The following is a 22,315-nucleotide window of genomic DNA, read 5'->3' as shown; positions in this document are numbered from 1 at the left end:
TACACTTTCCACACAAGCTGGTAGCAATAGATCAATCAAATCACCATTAACAGTAATGCAAACAGTAAATTGTATTCTGATTCTGAACTTCAAAAGACATCTTAAATACTATAACTGGAAAAACATACAACTCAGATGTTATTATGTCAGTGTCAAAAGACCTCTTTCAATTTGATTGCATACAGTACTTAACATTTTATTATTACCTGTATTTTTTTTTGTAACCTTAACCCTTGTAACCAGCAAAGTAAAAAAGTTTCGCGTTTCGGTTTTGAGATTAGAAAATTCTGGTTTTGACCATCACTAATAGACAGAACAAATTATGTTTGACTATTGAAACAGGTTAAGTACATCCTATCCACATGGTGAAACTGATTGGTAAACTGCAAACTACCATTGAAGTTTTACAGTATGTCAAGTACTATGTACTTGGCTGAACAGAAACTTTGTAATTGATTCTTTAAGTATTTTCAAATACTCTTGAGAGGGTTCCACCAGCCGGCTGCTACCGCGTAAACATTGTCCCTCAAAATAGAACCTCATGGCATTAATAAAGTGTTTATCGAGTTGAAATGAACTGTAAAATATTCACAAAAATCCAAACTATGTACTTGGCTGAACAGAAACTTTGTAATTGATTCTTTAAGTATTTTCAAATTCATTATGAAAATCCATAAATTAATTTATCCCCATACATTACAAGCTCTGATATGTTAAGGGCACACAAAAAAACAATCATTGGAAACAAATTTGTTTTAGAATGTTGGGAGCTTTTACGATACGAGGCATGTTCAATCACGAACTATATTTCAATCCATATAATCCGCCATCTTGAATTGAAATTCAGGCTGCTGGGTAGAACCCACTTAATAAAACTCATTGGGGTGTTCAATAATTCGACAAATCAACTCTTTGTGGCTTTTACCGGCCCCTTTCAGAAAAATAACAAACTACAAGGAAACAGAAGTATGTAAAGAAAAAATGACACAATGTAGTTTTCCAATTTTTTTGCATTTTTATTATTTTATCAATAAATTCGTTATATTTTCTAGCATACATCCAAAATACTTAATAAGAAACTTAACACACGTTGCATAGGAATTGAAATTGTCTACATTTAACCAGAAGTTCAACTTAGTTAGCTTAGTTTAGTTTACAAAGAATAATAAATTACGAGGAGAAAACAATAGTTTTAGAAACAGATTTCATATTAATACAAGACAACACCAACTAAATGCACTCGACCTCACACTAATCAGAATTTCACCTTAAAAAAATTACAAAAAGATATATGTTTCAGGACAGTTAAAGATCATCTATAACAAATCACAGAAGTAAAAGTTGCAACCTAAAAGTCACAATTAAAATGGTTTATTTATTACTGTGTACAGAACTACAATTGGAGACACTAAATCGGTACAACAATATAATAGAAAAAATTAAAATTATTTGTATAATTAAGATATAACGACTATAATTAATACATAAGTTTTTTATAAAAAATGAGTGGTTGTTCTATTTGTTTTCATACTCCATCATTTATTTGTTATAATTAATACTGCCATGCAATCATTCTTCAAGCGTCCTCTTCGTCTTCCTCTTCTGAGGAGACTGTTTCCAGCCATGTCAGCCAAGAGTTCACCTGGGACACAAAACATCACACATCAGTCTCCTTTTTCTATTTCTTTAGCCTACTTTTTACCATATCTCCAAGTTCTAGCTCGGAGTCTTCCACATTAATTCAGGCTATGTCTACAGGGGGTCGCAGTCTTATCACTTAAATAAAATGCATTGGTGATTGGCGGGATTTGAACCCAGGGCCTCAGAACATAAAGTTCCACACTCTACCACTAGACTAGTTCGCTTCCCTAACCAAACCATCAACCATCTTAGGGTGTCCACTGAGAGGTTAAAAAAAATTGGATTCATATTACTTGCCAATTTTTGTAGGGATGAACATTGAACAGGTCCTGAAATTTCGTGAAATTTTCGGAAAAAATATTCCTGATTTTTGGGACTGGATTTGATCCGGTTGTCAGCGAGTTTGCCGCTTCGCAAGTGACAGTGACGCCGCTATCGCGAGATATATTCACGATAGTCCCATGAACGCAGGAGGCGAAGTCATTTCAACGATCGGTTAGTGACCGCGGAGTCATACCAACAATCACGCAGTGACCATGAGTCAAACCAATGATCACGCCGTGACCGCGGAGTCATACCGACGATCACGCCGTGACCGCGGAGTCATACCGACGATCACGCCGTGACCGCGAGTCACAAATTTCTATACCTGTAATTTTTTTATTTTTGTAGATCAGTGCCACAAATGGTAAAAGTTGATTTTGTTTGTCTTTCTTGGTAACTGCAACTGCAATAGGTACTCGAAGACTTTCTTTCTATGCACAGGAAAAAATCACGTCCGTCCCAAAAATGGGAAGGAAATCAAAATCACGTCCGTCCCAAAAATGGGAAGGAAATCAAAATCACGTCCCGTTCCGAACTAAATTACAATCCCGTCCATCCCTAAATTTTTGTACAGCAAGTTATGAATATTTGTACGATTTTTTTGTGGGCAACTGCAAATTTTACTGGTTTGCTTCTAATAAAAATCTATTATATTATTAAAGTGATAAAATAACATTTTATGTAAACGGTTAAGGCCATTTACCCAATAAAAATATAGGCATATGGCATATCAAAATGAAGCTTAAAGTGTGTAGATTTACCAAAAATGTTTGATATGGACGAACTCCCTAAGGGCTCTGCCCCACAGGCTGATTTCCAAAGGGCCTTGCATGTTTTGGAAGTTATTATTCGATTAATTTAGTTAACAACAGCTGGCCAATGCAATTGCCAATATAGTTTGTTTGTTTACATTTTTGTTTACTTATTTTATTATTTACTTTTATGTTCTTAAAAGAAGTGCGGCGAATGGACAGTGAAGCTATTTCTAGCTGTTTGATACAAGTGAGTTAATAAAGGTGTTCGAAACACGACGAATATGAGATTAACAAACCATGTATGTTCTTCGTTCCTAGAGGTTGTCACCGATCTTTAACAGGTCGCAATTTCATTGATAAAGTATTAAGGTATTAAAGACGTCGTGAAAGAGAGCTGCACGTTTAGGTACAACCTCAGCCAACCTAGGATGTAAGGTATGAAGGTTCCACTGCTTTTAACATAATTTCAGATGACAATTTCTCGAACTTGGGCCCTTTAAATGAAACATAAAGTCAAAGTTGATTAAATTAATTTAATGGTGGCTTCTGTTCACCCGTGAATTCGCGGGTAGAACCTCTTGTAACTTTTTAAGTTGTCTGATTTGTATGAACAGTATTGCAAAAATGACCAAATTTTTCCCTTAGTTTATTATTGGATTACAGGGTGGGTAATTCTGGGTAGGCAACCTAAAATTGTATAAATATTTCTATTACCAAAAGCACAACCCTTCACTTTCGGCCCATAAAACTTCATACCCCAATCTTAAATTTCAGTAAAGCTATGCGTGCACTAGGGAGGCACGGCGCAGAGGACGGGACGGGACAACCGCACATCAGCAATTCAGTACTGTCTTCGAGCTAAAACTGTGAGTCCGACTTTGACAGAGACCGTGAGAACAGTGGAGAATGGCGGAAGTCCCGTACCGTTCGCTCGGTTGATGCGCAGCGTCTGGTCGGTACAGCAGCTTGGGAACGTCCTACAGTTCTGTCTCTCGGACTTTTTAACAAACAGCGGAAGCTGCCGTCCGTGCTGTGCCGCCCTAGTTTGTTCGTAGCTTATAACTGCAGTAGGGAAGATTAGTTTATGTTTTTATGGTTCAAGCAAGATTCTTCAGCTGATTAATGGTAAGAAACTGTTAACAGATAGTTTAGATTAAGCCAAGTTAATCTACTTACTAACACTAAAATTTGTATTTTCTTCACAAAAGTGATTTATTTTTTATGACTCTTAATTTTAATTAATTACCTGAAAGAGAGCCTTTCCTTTTCCTGGATAAGCGTCTGTAATGTCTTCACGCCACTTCAGGAAAGCATCTTCTTCAATCACTTCCAAATCGTACAAATAGACAAACCACTTTAGCAGCATACCTGTAAAATAATATGTAATATTTTAACAAATTACTACTAACAGGTTATGTTTTAACAAAGTGCTTTATGAACTTCTTCAAGTATGGTTAAGACTTTTTAGGGAGTTGCGTATACTACTTTACCTACCACTGTTTTTTTATTACTAACAATCACTGACCGTTTTTTAATTAGGTACCAACAATCACTACTCATAACTTCTAATAGAGGTAATGTTTTTGTTTATAACCTCTCATTGCCATACTGACAGTTATGCAACGACTCATTGTACCAAATACTGATTGCACAGATTATTAAAAATTAAATTGGTAAACAGCTGATTAGTTGAAGTTCGAAGCTTTACAATTTAACTTCTTTCTCTTAATCCTTCTTTTCCCTCAAACCTCATTGCTACGTTACTCGTGGTGTTATGTAATACAATGCTTTTAAGTGAATCATTCAAACAACCCTCATAGTAACAACCATCACTACCGACAGCGCCTCAAAGCCCAACAACTTTATGCTATTATATAATTAAGGGCGGGTTTCTGAGTCAGGGATTTATAAGTCCAGAACTAGCCTAGTCATGGATTAAAATTAGTCATGTACTAAAAATTCACTTTCTGAGTCAAGGATTAAGGACACACGGACTAGTTTAAAGCGGGTACTTAGTTTAGTCAGAGATTAAAAGAGCTCATGATTTTTAAGGGAAATGTAGGGTAATTTGTGCCGCCGTGCTGGCAACACTGTCACTACTGTCAGTTTGATGTGCGCACTGCTCTGAAAAAGTAAACAGACAACGATCTCAGTCAAACCTTGGTTTTGAGGTTTATTTCTGTTTTAATTCATTTATCATTGTTATATACAATTTTATTATTGTTATAAATTAGTTGAATCGTAAAATTTTAATGGTGTTTTAAAGGTAGGATTGGTGTTTCATCCTATTTCTTTTGGCTGCACTTTACTTTACGTCCTACACTCCTTCGAATTAAAATATCGGTTATTCGATTGTTTTGTTCGATATATCGTTTGGTTAGTTAGGTTAGGTTAACCTTACCTAGCTAACCAAACGATATAACTTATCGAATAATCAATATAACGATCGATATTTTCATTCCAATGAGTGTAGGATGTAAAGTGCAGCCATAGTTTGAATAGGCATATTGCAATAATGCTCAGGTAATTTCAACAAGGAGTCATAAGTTACCGGTACTAACTTTCTGGCCTACCCTAGCCTTTAAAAAAAAAACTTGTCGACCAGGCTAATGAAATAATCGAAATATTGAATAATCAATTATTTCATTCGGTTGTTCTTAACAACAGAAGTTGCGGAAGTCTCTTTACACACTGTCTAACTTACTTAGATAACAGAGTTTTGCTTTTCATCAGCACCAATCCTTGTTCTCCTAATCACCTGAAATGTTCTATAAGACGTGTTTAAACTGTTCCTAGACACCAAAACTAACTTTCTCAAATGACTTTTTTGTTGTTTAGGCTTTCTTTGACCCCTACAATTTCATATATATCAGCAATAACCTCTACCATATAACCTAGAGGACCAGTGGGAATTAGAGGTTTTGGGTGGGGGTAAAAGGCCGATGATTCTGAAATATTAGTTAGATCGCCGGCTTCCCGCAAAAGTGTTCCACTTGCAAAAAAGCGCAACGCTACCAACACTTTCTTCCACAAAGGTAACCTAGTTCCCCTTGTGGAAGTGCCTTCCAAACTAGGCCTTATCAATTCAATTAGTTCTTTCACAGAGTTTTTTGAAAATCTATACCTATCCTTGAATTCATCCTCACTTAAGTCATCAAATGGATTGTTTTCCCGCTCACGGCGAATTCGCGGCCCACGAAAACGGTAAAAATCATTATAATCATTGTAATCCATAATCACCTTAAACTTTAACATACAAAAATTGCTTAGGTTAAAAGTGGACGACTAAAATTAATCCTACCCCTATGCAGGATTAAAATCTAGCATGTTTTAGTCCGTGGACTAAAGCATAATTTCTTTAGTTCAGACTTAAAAACTAGTTCTTGACTAAGATTAGTCCCTGACTTTTAAGTACTCGAATCAGAAAGATATTTTTCTTAGTCCAGTACTAAAATGAGCTTTAGTCTAAGACTAGCGCTAATACCTGACTCAGAAACCCGCCCTAAATCTCTGTAATGTTTGGCGCCTATTCTGTACTCTATGTTCAAGAATAAAGTATTCTGATTTTCCAATTCTAATAACTAAATTGAAACAGTTTTTTACTTCTTCATAATATTTTAACAGAATAAGTCATACGTTTTTCCTCCGGTTACCCACTATAATTGTTCAAACCATTTCCTCATACGACTTCCAATTTTAACGTCAAGCCAATGGGAGATAGTAATTGTCAGTTTATTGGCTATAGCTAATACAGTATTTTTATTCTTCAAGTTGCTTTAACCCAGGGTGTCCACAAAAAAATTGTCATTAATTTCCATGACCGTATTTGATTTTCATGACTCACAAACTTTACTCAAAAATTATAATATAACATACACACACGAATAATATTGCGTAGACAAGTTATTTCACAGATATAAATACTAAATCATGTATTAATGGATAACAATGGAGTACAGTAAGTACAACAATGAACTGATAAAAACAACTGTAATAAATTGAATTGCCGTACATTTATGAAAAATCCTGAAAAATGCCACAATAGTCGGAGTTAAGGCCGACTAGAGCATTGAAAGGTCCCCTCAAATTCATCTATCATTGGGGATTTCCGTGACTTTCAATGATCAGAACTAGGGGTGTGCGATGCAGCATATTTTTTTCGATTCGATGCATCGATGCGATTCAAAGAATTTCGATTCGAATCGATGCGATTCGATTCGATGCAGCACGGCATAATTTTCTTCAAAAATTAAATACAACATGTGTTTCTGTAATGGATCCATTACCTTAAAAAAGTTAAAGTAAAAAATGTACTAAATAAAATTATGAACAAGAGGATAGTTGCTGACCTAACCTCATTAATGGACACTGCTAATTTTATGGTTTGCCTAAGGAAATTCACCCTTCACTAACAATTAGAATAAGCCTATATCAATAAAGCAATCGTTAAGTTTATTATTATTGACCTGTATTAAATAAAATAGAGTTTATTTTATGATGTGCAGGTAGTATTGTTACTTAGTTTTCACATTTATATTTGTTGGCTTTCAATACTTTTGGTTCATTCTTAAATCAGCATGAACCAAAAAAGTTGATAATCAGTATTTACTACTACAATCGGATCTTAGGCTGGATCCGGTTTTAATGGATCCGATTTTATTTATACTAGGGATGGACGAGATTGGATTTTTAGTTCGAGACGAGACGAGACGAGATTTTTTATTTCTCATAAAATTTCGAGACGAGATCGAGACGGGATTTCCCTTCTCATACACAACGGGAAATGCACGTTCAAAAATTTTACCTGATTTTGTAACATTGTTAGATGACTGTTTAAATAAAAAAATAATGATAATAGGCAAGAATATTTACAATCTTTTATTAAAAAACATCAGAATAACATTAATCACGCCTAAGTTATTAAAAATGCCTACGATTAGGAAACATAGTGATATCAGTTAGGATAGAGTTAAACTTATCCTAAAATAAAATAAATCATAAAATAAAAGCAATATTAATTTTTATAAAATAGTTGGTACTTGTTTTGACTTTTTATAGTAATAAAACATTCCTCACGCTGCTTACACAACAAAACTTCTCAAATGTTATTAAAGTAATATTATTAAAATAATTAAAGCAATATTTACATTTAAAGAATTAATTCAATAAGAACGCCTTCGCAAAGGAAACGCAACTACAACACGCTCCTGTATTGCGGGTATTGCATTGACTTTCTGCAGGCGTTTTTAATTTTTTTATATTTTTTTTATTCTCGTCTTGATAAAAATCTCGGCCAAAAAGAAATCTCATCTCGTGTAACGAGATTAAAAATTTCCCGAAATTTCGAGACTTGACCATCCCTAATTTATACAATTAACACTAAATGGGCGAGTATTCGAGATTTTGAGTTCGAGTAGAGTACGGCCTTGAAACTCGAGCTTATATTTGAACTCGCTAGTTTGGTATAAAATTGTAAGATCAATATTTGTTGAAATGTAACTTGTGTTAGAATAAAATGATGGATAATTTGTATTACTGTAGATTCTACAGTCATACAAACAAATATAGAAATAAGCAAGAGGTAGTTGTCTTGTCCTAACATATTTTTATAGCTGTCACGACAGAATAGGTCAACTCAAAGCAGTCGCCGGCGACTGACTGGCAATGGTATACTGACTTGACACAGAATAGAATGACATGATCGGTAGTGTTTAGAGTAGGCCTAGTGTTTCACAATAGAAAATTTCACTACTGAACTGTTACGTAAGCAATAAATTTATGTTTATAAAAGTCAGAATAGAAACACTATAAAGGCAAAACAATAGAAGGGAGGCAGGCGTTGTGCAATGACCTCGAAATGAGCTGAATAGTAACATTGAGTAGGGGGTTGGAAGGGGGGGAAGGGAAGGGTGAGACCTTTGAGCTATATTTAGACTAGACTTTCACCACTTCCCAAATGGCTGGGTATGGGGATTACAATAGCAGGTTTTTTCCTTGCCTGGTTTGACTTTTGTCTTTTTGTGTAGGAGATTTGAATAATCAAAAATATAATTTGAATTGACCACAATTATTTAGCATTGATAATACAATTTGCAAGGGACCAGGAGGAAATAGAACAAAACACTAAAATTAATAGAATAACACACAAAGTAAACAAGAAATTAAATACAGAACATGGTGATTTAACACTGTCACTGTCACTCAATTTTGTTGTCTAGAAGGGTCGGTGAACTAATCAATAAATAGCCAAAACCAGTTTCCTCCCCCTCTTCTCTCTCAGTCTCACCACCACCCCTCCCCCCCTGAGCCGGGAGGCCCAGCACTTTGTCCTTGAAACACCCTAGCCTCTGAAACAATAAACCCTTACACCTGCGTTGCTGTTTTGACAACAGGTTTATGAATGTGTTCACTATTTTTCATTTTCCAGAATTAACTATCAATTATTATTATTTGCAAGTTACAAATAGGAAACTACATGACATTATGGTATTCAATTACCCATGTATTATAAAAAATGTATAATTCATTACTTATTTTGATAATAAAAAGCATTCATTACAGCACGCAGCACTTATTGATATATATATATATATATATAATCATCAAAGTATCTGTTAATTTATACAAAATAAAATAGGTACAAAATTGTGTGGCCAGTCAAACTTTATAAACAAACATTTTATTCTATAAAATACAGATGGTAAATAGGGGTTGGTTTAAAGGAAATAAAATACAAAACAGATTAATTAATTATTTTGATAAACGATAGAAAGGTTATGGGATTGATTGAACTAAAATAACCACAGGGAATCTTAATTAGAAAAGTCGTCAACCACAATCTGTTCAGTACATCGCTAGAGAGAGAGGGGGAGAGAGAGAGATAGCAGATAAGGGCGTTTGATAGGGAATATGAAAAAGTAAACAAACAAGGAACAACGACGCGACAATACTCGTTTATAGCCTTATTGTCTCGACCACTACATTTGCACACGTGACCACTTTTTGTTTCTTCCTTATCTTTCATCCGTCCCAAAATGGAATTCCTGAAATAGTTTGTTGGTATAATCTTCCCTCACACACAAGGCGCAGAGCTCAGTGCGCACTGTAGGTTGCCACGGCAACCGTGTGTCGTCATTAGCGACTTAGCCAATCACGCACGCGCACTGCGTTGTAGATTACGATACGAATAACCCTCTGACTTCGATGTTGTAATTGAATCGAATTTTTCTAATGATGCGTAATGCAGGGATGAAACTGAACATCTAGACAAGTTTAGGTTATTTATTTTGTTCTAAAAATAAAAATAATACATTTAAAGGTCTGACTTATTGATACAGACATTTTTTAGTATAATTTCGTGTTGAGGACACTCGCACGCCGGTTGTCTGAGACTGAATTCTGACCGTCTGACATCTTGAAATGTAGATTGTATTGTGTTGTGCAATATCATCTGCCTGCAGAGAGAACAGCTGAAAATAACCTTTAGCTGTTTTGAACTAAATAGTGTACTAAGTTGGTTACTAAAGTTGTTAGCGTGATTACTAAACCAATAGATATCAAATAAATAAATGTTAAATAAAATATCTATCCATCCCTGTCGGCTGTCGGTATCGGCGGAATCGGGCGAAATCGATGTTTGGCAATCGATTCTTGATACCGATATTCCTAGTATCGGCAATGTCCGAGTATCGGTGGTAGCGATAATTGACACTTCCCTATCTAAAACTCATTTTAGAGTCCTAAATTAGTTTTAAATATGCATCGGGATGTAATCGTTGCATCGGGAGTTAACCGCTGCATCGGTCTTTTTCGATGCATCAAGGCCAAATCGATGCATCGTGATTTCGATGCATGCTGAATCGAATCGCGATTCGATGCATCGAATCGAATCGAATCGAAATTTCGATGCATTTTCGATGCATCGCACACCCCTAATCAGAACTTTTTTCCTGACTTTCCAGAATGTGGACACCCTATTTAACTGCACATTTTCTGATCCCTTTTTCTCTGTGAGGATACAAGACTTACCCTTAGGAAAGTCCAGTGAGAAGCAGTAGGTCTGCAGGGCGTAGACTGCCACCACCTGAAGTTCAGTGCGGTTGTTGAGGAAGTGCTCCAACACTGGCTTGAACTTCTCCAAGAGTGCTTTCTCTTTCTCCTGCACCTTGTCCGTTCCACTGGCCTCCTAAAACAAAATACAAACATTCATGAAGATATTTTTTTTATTAAAACATAATGATTATTTCTCTTCCAAGAATTACTGCTGTCGGTGACAGTGAAGAATATTACTAGGCGGCGTTCGCAGGGGCATCCACAAAATTGAGCGGAGTCATCAAGGGTTCATATTATATTGTTTATTGTCATACTGCAGTAAAAACAGTAGTTTTTAATGCATTTGTTGCGGGTCTAAAGTAGCGGGAGTAAAAATCGTTTTTAGCCTCTATGGAGTAAAAATCAGCTGTTGTCAACTCAGTTTGTAAATTTCGATTGTAAACGATTGCGGAAAATATGTATCGATTCGTGCTTCGTAATCATTTTAACATACAGTCTACAGTCTCTTCCGGTAGCATTTTAGCATTGCAGATACATTAATCCATTCCCAAACCTTAATCTAATCGTCATAAACAGTTCCCACACTCCGGACAGCTCGCTTTGACTACTTCCTTCCCCATTTCCTGCGTCGGGGGCCTGTTTTCCTCCCTTCACATACCATTGTAGGATTGCAAATACCTTAATCTAATGGTCACAAACAGATCCCACACCCCGAGCAGCTCGCCTACTACTTCCTTCGCCACTTTCTACGTCGCGGACCTGTTTTCCTCCCTTCCCATAGCATTTTAGGAATGCAGATACCTTAATCTAATCGTCATAAACAGTTTCCACACTCCAGACTGCTCGCCTTTACTACTTCCTTCACCACTTCCTACGTCGTGGACCTGTTTCCTCCCTTCCCATAGAATTTTAGGAATGCAGATACCTTAATCTAATCGCTATAAACAGTTCCCACACTCCAGACTGCTCACCTTTACTACTTCCTTCACCACTTCATACGTCACGGACCTCAAGCTAGTGTCGTCATTTGATTATATTTATGATCCATATCGTTTCTGTTCTATCTGTGGAATTATGCTATCAGCTATTTCTTTATCTACTGCGTTCAAAAGTCAACAGCTGATCATATGTCTTTGTTAATGTGTCAAATACTGCTTCCATAAGGATTACATTGAAACTTTGAGACCCAGTGGGGCGGATTCCTGAGAGACTTTTTTAACGCCATATAGATGTTGGCACTCACCGATATGGTCTTTATCACCATGCAAAATTTGAAAACGATCAATTCTGCTGTCTAGGAGGAGTTTGCGTATTTCGAAATGCATAAGAGTCAACGTATAAGAGCTTCGCTCGCTCCGCTCAATAACTTTTGTGTACATTGGGAAGTTTAGGTTTTCTCATGCTGAAGTGGACACTTTCCCTTTCAGATAAAAAGAGAAAAAATTGGACTCCTGACCCTGACATAATAACATTAATTTTTTACTACACTTTAAATCTAAAAACATAATTTTTAAAATCATGAAATAAATAGCTGATACCAGACCACGTTCCTCTTGCCGCCCCCTTTTTATTCAGATGAAACTCTTGACAATTTATGCAGTTTATATTTTTCAACTGTGCATCTTTGTAAAAAGAAATTATAAGGAATTTATGTTGAAAAATTACACTCATCAATATAACACCCGACATAGGAATGATCTTCAATATCCTGTGCATAGAACAGCTCTGTATGAAGGATCGCCATGGTACATGGGTAGGAAAATTTACAATAACCTCCCAGATCAAATTAAAACTGAAGAAAATATGTCATCCTTTAAAAGAAAACTAAAATCTTATCTCATTCTCTTGTGTCCTTATTCCCTAGATGATTTTATAAAAACTTAGCTTTAGGTTTTATGGATTGATAAAAACAAAGAATTTAGCATAAGGTATTATTAGATAGTAAAGTGGTATTGACATGTCATATGTTTATATGTGAAAATCACAATCTTGTAAACTTATGTGACGAATAAACATTTCATTTCATTTAATTTCAAATCCAACTCCAAACACGAATGTGAGATCAATACCTAGTTTTACAAAACTTTTTTGCCAAGTTTTGGCGATTTTCGGATTTGACACAACAATAGTGGTTACACTGCCTACCTGATGAATGTACTTGACGACGACGGTGACCAGGGCAGATATGAAGCCTGTGTCTGTGTGGTGAGCAACCTCCAAGTTTTCCTTGATCCACTTGTAGAGTGCCGAGGGGTTCTGGTCTGCCTCTAACTGCTTCCACAGCTCCGCCTGGATGCGCAACAGTGGACACAGGAAGCCGAGGCCGCGGTCGTCCAGCAGCTCCGACAGACGCTCCTTGGTCCGATCACCCTCGGGGAGTGTCTGCAGTAGGTTCACCTACAAAGGAAACACATGCTGTAGTTTTTCTTATCATGTTATTGTAAAAAAATATCAAATAAACAAATCATTTACCATACATTATACCATTGACTTTTGGATTAATAGTCAAAGATTATACATAAAAAGTGTAGATTAAACAACATTTATTTGCAACGTTAGCAGCACTAACTAATAAAAACCATTTAAATATATTTATAAAATTAACTGTCAACTACAAGGGATGAGTCGGTTGTTAATATCGGTGGTCAGTTTTAACAGTTTTAAAAAATTGAAATAAAAAGTCCTTCGGTTATCGGTTGTTGTACAATAATTTTTTCCTGCGATCATGGTTGGTTAGGAGCACTCTAAATGTTTATAAAAATTTCTTACACTTAAGGTTTTAAAAATGTTATTCCTGATATCCTCTTTAAATGCCTCATTATATCTAAATCCTCATTAAATAGTGAATTAACTCCTACATAAATTGTTATATCATCTACCTTACCTTTAGAGGATTAAATACACTTGGCAGTCTCCCCAGAGGACTAAATACTAGCTGCTATCCTCCCTTTATCCCACAATTCAAAATCCTGACCTAGAGCCTTTTCTTTGTACTAAACTAACCAAAGTTTTGGTTATCCGTCTATCAGAAATGACATTTCTTACTTTATTTCAAGTAATAGAAGAGGTTCTACTGTACTTCCCTTTTCAAGCTTTAATATTGTTATGCCTTATTCCGTTTGGTTTTTTTTTATCATGAGAGGTTTTAAGGTCATAAACATCTATGGTTGAGAAGTGGAAAGGCCTACTACCTTGCTTTCATTGAAGAGCTGGGTGATCGGCTGTTTGCCAAGTGAACGATGCAAGTTCTGCAGAGTAAGCATGAACAGAGGGTAGTGGTTTCCTCCGTCGGCCATGTCTGCCACCTCGGCCAGTGCGACCAGGGACTCGGCCACGGCCAGGGCTGCCAACCCGGCCACAACACTGTGTATCTTGGGCACTGCGGCCTCCCTCTCTGGTATGGAGTTGACAATGTTACGCAAACTGTCCACAACCTGTAAAAGACATTATGTTTTCAGAGATTTCATTTCAATCAAAATGACTTAGAATGTTATGCAATATAGCCTATATGACATTTTACACATGCATTAAAACTTTAGACGTCACGTCAAAAGTAGGGAGAACAGGGTTTTGTTTCTTTTCTAATTTTCAAGATGAGAATTTCCTTCTCATGCAACAAGGGAAATTTAAGTTAGGAAGCTTAAAAAATCTTCAGTAAAAATTCTTATAAATGGCAAATTACAAACAAAACCAATATTCAGTCTTCATTGAACTGCTGTATCATCTATGATTGCAGAAACATCATCATTGTAACCCACCAAAGCAGAGAAATTGTGATAAAGTTTTTCCATGTAATAATAAAACAAATAAACTACTAAGATTTTTTGAGAATATAGCAGGCTTACCTGAATGGGAAAGAGTCCAAAAGTCAGTCATGTTACAAAAAATCCTAAAAACCTAGGCCCCTGTGCTCTATGTTACACCCTGAAATATACTACTAAGATTACTTAAAATTAGTACTTAAAATTAGATTCCAGAATTGGTCGATTCCGATACCGATTCCGATTCTACAACTTTGGTTTCGATTCTCGATTCCGCACTCGATACCGATACCTGTTAAAAATTTATTTAATAACACACATACATAACTTACTGTGCTTCTCGCTATCCCTATAAATAAAGGAGCATGTTTGCTTGTTTTTATTTAATCTTTATACATTAAGATAAACGGCATTGCTATTGATTAAGGTTACATAGATTAGGTTAGTCTATAAGGAAAATAAGAAAGGCTACTTCAAGAAGACATGCATTTTAAAACATTATATTAAATTAAATTGAGACAACAATCACCGGTTTAGGTAGGCCTAGGCCTAGGCCTAAAATGTTCACAGAGTATTTTGTTTGCTTAAGTATTCATACATCTAGGCCTACAATGAATGTTCCATATTGCTTGAGTTATAAACTCAAAGTCATCTTGCCATCATCAATATCACTTAAATTACTTAAAGAATCACATAAAAGTCATGGAGTTCGGAGATCATAATCAATTTTGAACAGCTCACTAGTCACTACGCAGACGCACGCGCAGCAAACAAACAACAAAACCAAAACATGGGTTAAACAATTAATTTGCCATTTGCAAACTCAGACAGCTGTTTCTGTTCAGTCAGAGAGAAACAACATAACATAACGATAAAAATACATCGCTAAATGGCTTTGTCCAATAGTCACCATGAAGCCCTGAATTAGCTGAACAGTTCGTGGGGTCTCATATCTTATAATGTCATAGCTTATAATCGTGTATTTGTCCCATAGCTTATAATCTTGTAAATATGGCATAGGTTATAATCAGTTATAAGCTATGTTACACTTTTAAGATTATAAGCTATGCCACAATTTGGAGTTAGAAAACGCAAGTTATACTAGTACCATTGACTTATTATATGTATATATTCAATGCTTGTACCATCTGGCAACGTTGCCTTTGATCTGACAACATGGCGGCAACTAGAGTTAGGTAGTTCTGTTGTCCGTTCTATTCTAGTTGTCACTGTTGTCAACTGAACACACAACTTGTCTTTGTCAATTGTCATTCTGTTATTGCTACTCGTTGTTGTGAAATGCAAAGACAAGCTATTTTGGATTATAAAAATATTACAAATGTGAGGTTTTGAACTTGGAATTATTTATTCAGCTGAGTATTCCAAATAAACTATGATGTGCCACTCTTTACAACCTTCAATGTCAGTTGAGTTTAGCATCATAATTAACCTCACTTTTCAGAATCGGTATCGAGTACAATGAAGCGAAGTATCGAGTATCGGCGATTCTTCGATACCACTGGTATCGAAGGTATAGAGGTATCGAGAATCGGAATCGGCCCATCCCTACTTAAAATATTGATTAGGCCTAAATTCAAAATTTGATTTGAGCAGTGATTAGATTTGTAAAAAGTGAGGTGCTGGAACTGTAACCTATTTAATGTGATTTGTACCTATTTATGTACCTTTTTATACTAATATTTTTATCTTTCCGAAAGAGAGGAACCGGAACTCTGTTCCACCTTGTTCCTCCACAAATCGAGCACAGGATTTGACCTAACCTAAGCCGTTACCGAGATTTTTAACCGATTGAAGATAAGTGATCAATACCTGTGTACAGGTGGCGACTCCCTCCTTGCGCAAAGCCGCCACAAAGCTGACGGCCAGCTCTCTGTCAGCCTCTGTCTTGTCCAGTGTTGTAGTCAAGACACACACAACTGCCTCCGACACGAGTCTCTCTGGCACTCGTTGCTCCTTCCACCCGGACACAGCAGACTCCACGCTGCGCTCCTTCAACAGCTCCTCAGTGAGTGTCCCGACCTTGCGCAGAACCTCCTCCTTGCTGGGACCCTGGACAGCACATGTCACTTGTAAATCTTGCCTACATAGCCTAGTAGCTTATATTCAGGGATGGACGGAATCACAGAATTGTAGGGATGGACGGGTCCCGAAATTTCGGGAATATTTCGGGAAAAAAATATTCCCGATTATCGGACAGGGATTACATTTGATTCGGGAATTTTTCGGGACGGGATTTGGTCCGATCGTCGGCGATTTTGCCGCTTCGCGAGTGCCGATGACGCCGCTATTACGAGCGATAGGACCGCGAACGCAGGAGACGAATTCATTTCGACGATCGCGCCGTGACCGCGGAGTCCTACCGACGATCGCGCCGTGACCGCGGAGTCCTACCGACGATCGCGCCGTGACCGCGGAGTCATGCCGACGATCACGCCGTGACCGCGGAGTCATGCCGACGATCACGCCGTGACCGCGGAGTCATGCCGACGATCACGCCGTGACCGCGGAGTCATGCCGACGATCACGCCGTGACCGCGGAGTCATGCCGACGATCACGCCGTGACCGCGACTCATACCGGCGATCACCCCGTGACCGCGGAGTCATAGATCACGACGTGACCGTGGAGTCCTACCGACGATCACGCCGTGACCGCAGAGTCATACCGGCGATCACCCCGTGACCGCAAAGTCATACCGGCGATCACCCCGTGACCGCAGAGTCATACCGGCGGTCACCCCGTGACCGCGAGTCATACCGGCGGTCACCCCGTGACCGCGAGTCATACCGACGATCGTGCCGTGACCGCGACTCATACCGGCGATCACCCCGTGACCGCGGAGTCATAGATCACGACGTGACCGTGGAGTCCTACCGGCGATCACCCCGTGACCGCAAAGTCATACCGGCGATCACCCCGTGACCGCAGAGTCATACCGGCGGTCACCGCGGTCACCCCGTGACCGCGAGTCATACCGACGATCGAGTGCCGTGACCGCGGAGTCATGCTGGCGATCACCCCGTGACCGCAGAGTCATACCGGCGATCACCCCGTGACCGCGGAGTCATACCGACGATCACGACGTGACCGTTGAGTCATACCGACGATCGCGCCGTGACCGCGGAGTCATGCCGACGATCGCGCCGTGACCGCGGAGTCATGCCGGCGATCACCCCGTGACCGCAGAGTCATACCGGCGATCACGACGTGACCGCGGAGTCATACCGACGATCACGACGTGACCGTTGAGTCATACCGACGATCGCGCCGTGACCGTGAGTCATACTGACGATCATGCCGTGACCGCGAGACATACCGACGATCATCCCGTGACCGCGAGTCATACCGACGATCACCCCGTGACCGCGGTCATTTTGACGATCGCACCGTGACCGCGAGTCACAAGTTTCTATAGGTACCTGTATATTGTTATCCATTCTTTGGTTTTTATAGATCAGTACCACAAACGGTAAAAATTGATTTTGTATGTCTTTTTTTGGTAACTGCAATACTCAAAACTTTCTTTTTCTGCACAGAAAAAATCCCGTCCCGTCCCGTCCCGAAAATCGGGAAGGAAATAAAAATCCCGTCCCGAACTAAAAATTCAATCCCGTCCATCCCTACAGAATTGTGAGAAACTTTTAAGGGTAAATATAACTGGTGTTTCAAAATTAATAAGGCTTAAAACTTTTATTACACATCAAATGTTTTCACACATCAAATGTAAAAGCAACTTAAAACGTTTTAGAAAAAAGCCTACAAGTGTTCAATGTTAGCACTATTCGTCACACAGCACATGTAAAGAAAGACGATTGTTTACTGATCTTCTAGTCTTGAGGCAATTTTTGGCTGCTTTAATTGAGTATTTTAAAGTTGGGCAATAGTAATTGGTAGAACATTTTATTCCCTTTGAGAATATTACCTTCCACTTTGGTCGATTTCCTCACCACTTAAAAGTTACTTGCAAAAAACTTAAACAATCTCCGAATTTATAAAGCGTTAGAACCCGATATTCATTTTGAAACACCCACGATCTCTGATCTTTAGAGCCTACATTTAATTTGAGAATTTCTTGGGTATGTTTTTATTTCAACACAATCGCTGAAGAATTTCTATCAGCCTTTTGACTTTACTTTAAAATATGGCCTGAAGTCTTTACTTAGAATTTTGTACATGATTATTCCTTTAACAATTTTCATCTAATTGTTTAATATATAAAGCTAGCTTAAGGACAAAAAAAGCAAATAATCCACTCAAATATAATTTTTTTAGATTTACATTTAGGCCTACACAGAGAAAAATCAAACTGTCTTCTTTAAGAGTCCTTGGAGCCTAGACATTCTAACTCATAAAACAATTCAAAAACAACAAAGAAAATTTCCTATCTCACAGTATCGTAGATATTTAAATTATTATCACTTTATAGTGTTTGAACAAATATTTTTGGATGATAATTAACTCTTCAGAAGCTGTTTGAAATTATCCAAGATGGCCGTTAACAAACATAAGATCAACGACTAAGTAATGTTTTCCAAGTAGGCCTACTCTATTATTCCTCACCTTTTCTTTCTTGTTGCTCTTGTTTTTATCCACAGGGGCAGGTTTGATGACCACCACGTTCTCCTTCACGGGGTGAGGAGTCGGCATGTGATTGTTAACTGAAAAAAGATTAAAAGCCGATTAACACATTTATTCAAGCACCATTGCACTGCTAATTTTTGTAATCCAATCATGAGATAAATAAAATATCACTACCAAAAGGTATAAAGTGTAACAAAATTTTTTATAGATCAGATAGTGTTGGAAATCTTGCATAAAAAATATTATCGTAGAATTCTGGGAATGTGCCAATGATGTGGAAGCTTTCCATGTCTAAAAGTGTAGATTTTTAGTATTACATTTTATACTGTAATATGGCATTGTCTTTCATTAGTAAAAAAAACCCTGATATACATCAAATAACTATATAATAAAATGTCTCAAGAATTAAAGAACAAAATACAGTCCAAGCATTTCAAACGCACCCTTGCTTATTTTCTTTAAAAAAAAACCTTATAACAGTATGCCTTCTTAACTGATCAGGATGTGTAAAAGTAAATTTGCTTTTAACAAAACTTTTTAATTGATACATTTTGTTTAAACCACTTTTATTTTTATATTTTCAGTTTATTTTAGTCTTGTATAGGCCTAACTCCTTAGTATTAAGGTAGCCTATTTGTATTTCAACAAAGTAACCAGTTTTACCCAACCCGCCATGTTAAACTTCCCTATCCCAAGCGTGATGTATACTACTTCTTTACTTCACGAGTAATGTTAAGTTAAAAAAACTCACTCGGTGAGGTAATGAAACCCTTTTAATAAACATTGAGTGCTTGACTTAAAAAAAATATACCTCTATGGAGCCAATGATGTTCAACGCTAGAAATCAGCTGTGCGCTTGAATTTTATTGTTATGCTTTGAAGAATTTTCCTAACCTAGCTTTTGTTTGTAAATGAATGTTACTGTTAGAAGATGAGTGAAATGGATAATGAAATTTATTGTTCGTAACCCCCTGTATATTGTCGGGTCAGGTAAAATCTTGTATGTTACAGCATTGCTATATTCTGGTAACATTATGTGACAATAAAGATTTATTTATTTATTTACTAACAGCGTAAAATTTTTATTTTCAAACCTTACACAGTTGCAGTTAACATTTAGGTTAATGATTCAGAAATATTTGTTTTTACAACGTGGAAGTAGTAGGAGTATTGTAGACTTAAGTGCATTGTACAATGTTTGACATAAAAACGTTTTTAAACTCAGGAATTGTCACTAAACCAATTATTTATGTTTTAATGGGTGTAATGTCCTAGTAAAATAACTCATTTGGCCGTTTATGATGATATTACAACATGTAATACCTTTTACCGAACTAATAATGATTAATCAAACATATGTTTAACCTCACGATTAATGTAGTTTCAACTAGTTTGGGTTCTTAGGTTGAACCATCAGACATAAACAAAATCACTTCATTTGAAGATCACCAACAAACTAACGCATAATTATGTTGACCACTTAATATATTCATTTCTAGTAATAGTTTTTCATTGAACTTGTATGACTTTTAATAACTAACCTATGTACCTTTAAGAGATGTTATTATTTTTGACTGTTTGTTCAGCGTGTTCAGGTCTGATGGTTCAGCATAACAACTGAAAATAGCTGCCCCTACACCAACCAAGGATTGCTTTATGCAAGTACCGTAGGCCTAATTGATCCCCCACAATTGTATAGACTTTTATACATGTTATAGGCTAGTTATAAGTTGCACTGTGTACCTGGTGGAATGGTGTTGATCTGAGGTTTAGTGTTGAGAGGTTTAAACACCATAGAGTTGCTGGGCGGCCTCAGAGATATCTCGTCCAGGTTGGTGGAGGCCTGCTGATGGTTCATCATCTTCTTGAAGCGAGGCGCTAGTTCCTTAGCTCCTGTAATAGTTAGAACTTTATTGTCAATGGTTCCGTAAAACTATTGTAAAAATTTAAGCCAGTTTAATTAAAAAAGATCCTATTTAAAACATTAAATATACATACATATATAAATGATTGAAATGATGTGATTCACATCTAGGAATTATTCAAAGGTAAAACTAATTTATTTTAACAGGAAAACGTCATGAATATCTGACTGACATTGCTACATGGAAACAAAGTAGTACAACTTTTTGTTCGTTTATTTTTGTATCAAAATTGATTTTTGGTTGAACTAAGAGTTTTTAGAATCACGGGTACTTTTGTATTATACCGACCACTTCTAAAAAAGAAACTGTTCCAAACTAACCTAACCAAACTTGCAGTAAAATTTCAAAATCTCGTTTGATAGCAGAAATGACATGTAGGGAATGTCAAACATCGAGTTTGGTTAGGTTGGTTTAGAACAATTTCATTTTTATCGGTGTGGTCAGTATAATACAAAAGTACCGAATTACGTATTAAGTGAACTTAAATGATGTTCCAAAACACAGTTCGTCCAAAACTAATGATCGGTCTTTTTATAGTAAAGATTCTGTCATTCATTCATTATGTTTCACCTACGAATATAATAAAAAAGTACAATATAGCCTATGTGTTTAAAAACGATCAGGAGAAAAGTAAATAAAAACATCAAAGGAACAACAGTTGTCAATCTTTCATTGTTGTTTACAGCCATGCAATGTTACTTAACAACATCCGAGAAATATTTGCTTTTAAAGATAGATTTTTGCTATTTTTGAAAGCTAGAAAAAATATGTTCAAGCAAAAACAGCCTGAACTAAGTTCATAAGAAAATGATAGGCTCTAGGTTAGGTCTAGATGTGTACCAACCAGAATTATTGTTAGAATTGTTGTTATGCTGGTTGTTGTAGCGGTGGTTGTTTTGCTGGTAGAACTGTTGCTGGTTCTGTTGATGATGATTCTGCCGAGAGTTCTGACGATATCCTGACTGATAACCATTGTAGCTGCAAAAATGCATAATCATTCAGAATGTTAATAAGAAATAGGAAACAATAAATAATATTGGTTGCAAGTGATGTTAGTAATAGTACATTAAATAAACTGATTACCCATCCAAGGTATCTTGCTGACCACAAAACCAGTAATCGCATATGAATTTTATAAAGGCCAGAAAAAGCCTGTGACTTCTTGGCAAGCTTCCAATTTCATTGTGTTATGACCAAACTTTTGCCAGCTACACGCACATGTTGTCCAATTTGTTTTTAGTTGTGGCCACACTTTT

The 22,315-nt window shown here is 37.0% G+C and overlaps 1 protein-coding gene across 1 annotated transcript in view; it reads right to left on the bottom strand.

Annotated features, from left to right (window-relative positions):
* Window positions 1-992: 992 nt before the first annotated feature.
* The window catches only part of LOC128990091 (eukaryotic translation initiation factor 4 gamma 2-like), a 33,431-nt gene continuing 12,108 nt past the window's right edge, over window positions 993-22,315 (bottom strand). The window contains exons 9-17 of the mRNA XM_054412329.1: window positions 21,904-22,037; window positions 20,878-21,027; window positions 19,114-19,211; window positions 16,364-16,603; window positions 13,964-14,206; window positions 12,918-13,169; window positions 10,749-10,905; window positions 3,967-4,088; window positions 993-1,642 (exon numbers count right to left, since the gene is read on the bottom strand). Of these exons, the coding sequence (XP_054268304.1) occupies window positions 1,577-1,642; window positions 3,967-4,088; window positions 10,749-10,905; window positions 12,918-13,169; window positions 13,964-14,206; window positions 16,364-16,603; window positions 19,114-19,211; window positions 20,878-21,027; window positions 21,904-22,037 (1,462 nt within the window). The 3' untranslated portion in view covers window positions 993-1,576. The remainder of the gene's footprint in view (window positions 1,643-3,966; window positions 4,089-10,748; window positions 10,906-12,917; window positions 13,170-13,963; window positions 14,207-16,363; window positions 16,604-19,113; window positions 19,212-20,877; window positions 21,028-21,903; window positions 22,038-22,315) is intronic.

The sequence above is a fragment of the Macrosteles quadrilineatus genome, unplaced genomic scaffold (genome assembly GCF_028750875.1).
Source record: "Macrosteles quadrilineatus isolate MER2022 unplaced genomic scaffold, UCM_ALF_1.0 Scaffold_3__2_contigs__length_128488019, whole genome shotgun sequence".
Classification (NCBI taxonomy): Eukaryota; Metazoa; Arthropoda; class Insecta; order Hemiptera; family Cicadellidae; genus Macrosteles; species Macrosteles quadrilineatus.
The sequence above is the reverse complement of the archived record's forward strand: the minus strand, read 5'-3'. Positions and strand labels throughout refer to the sequence as shown.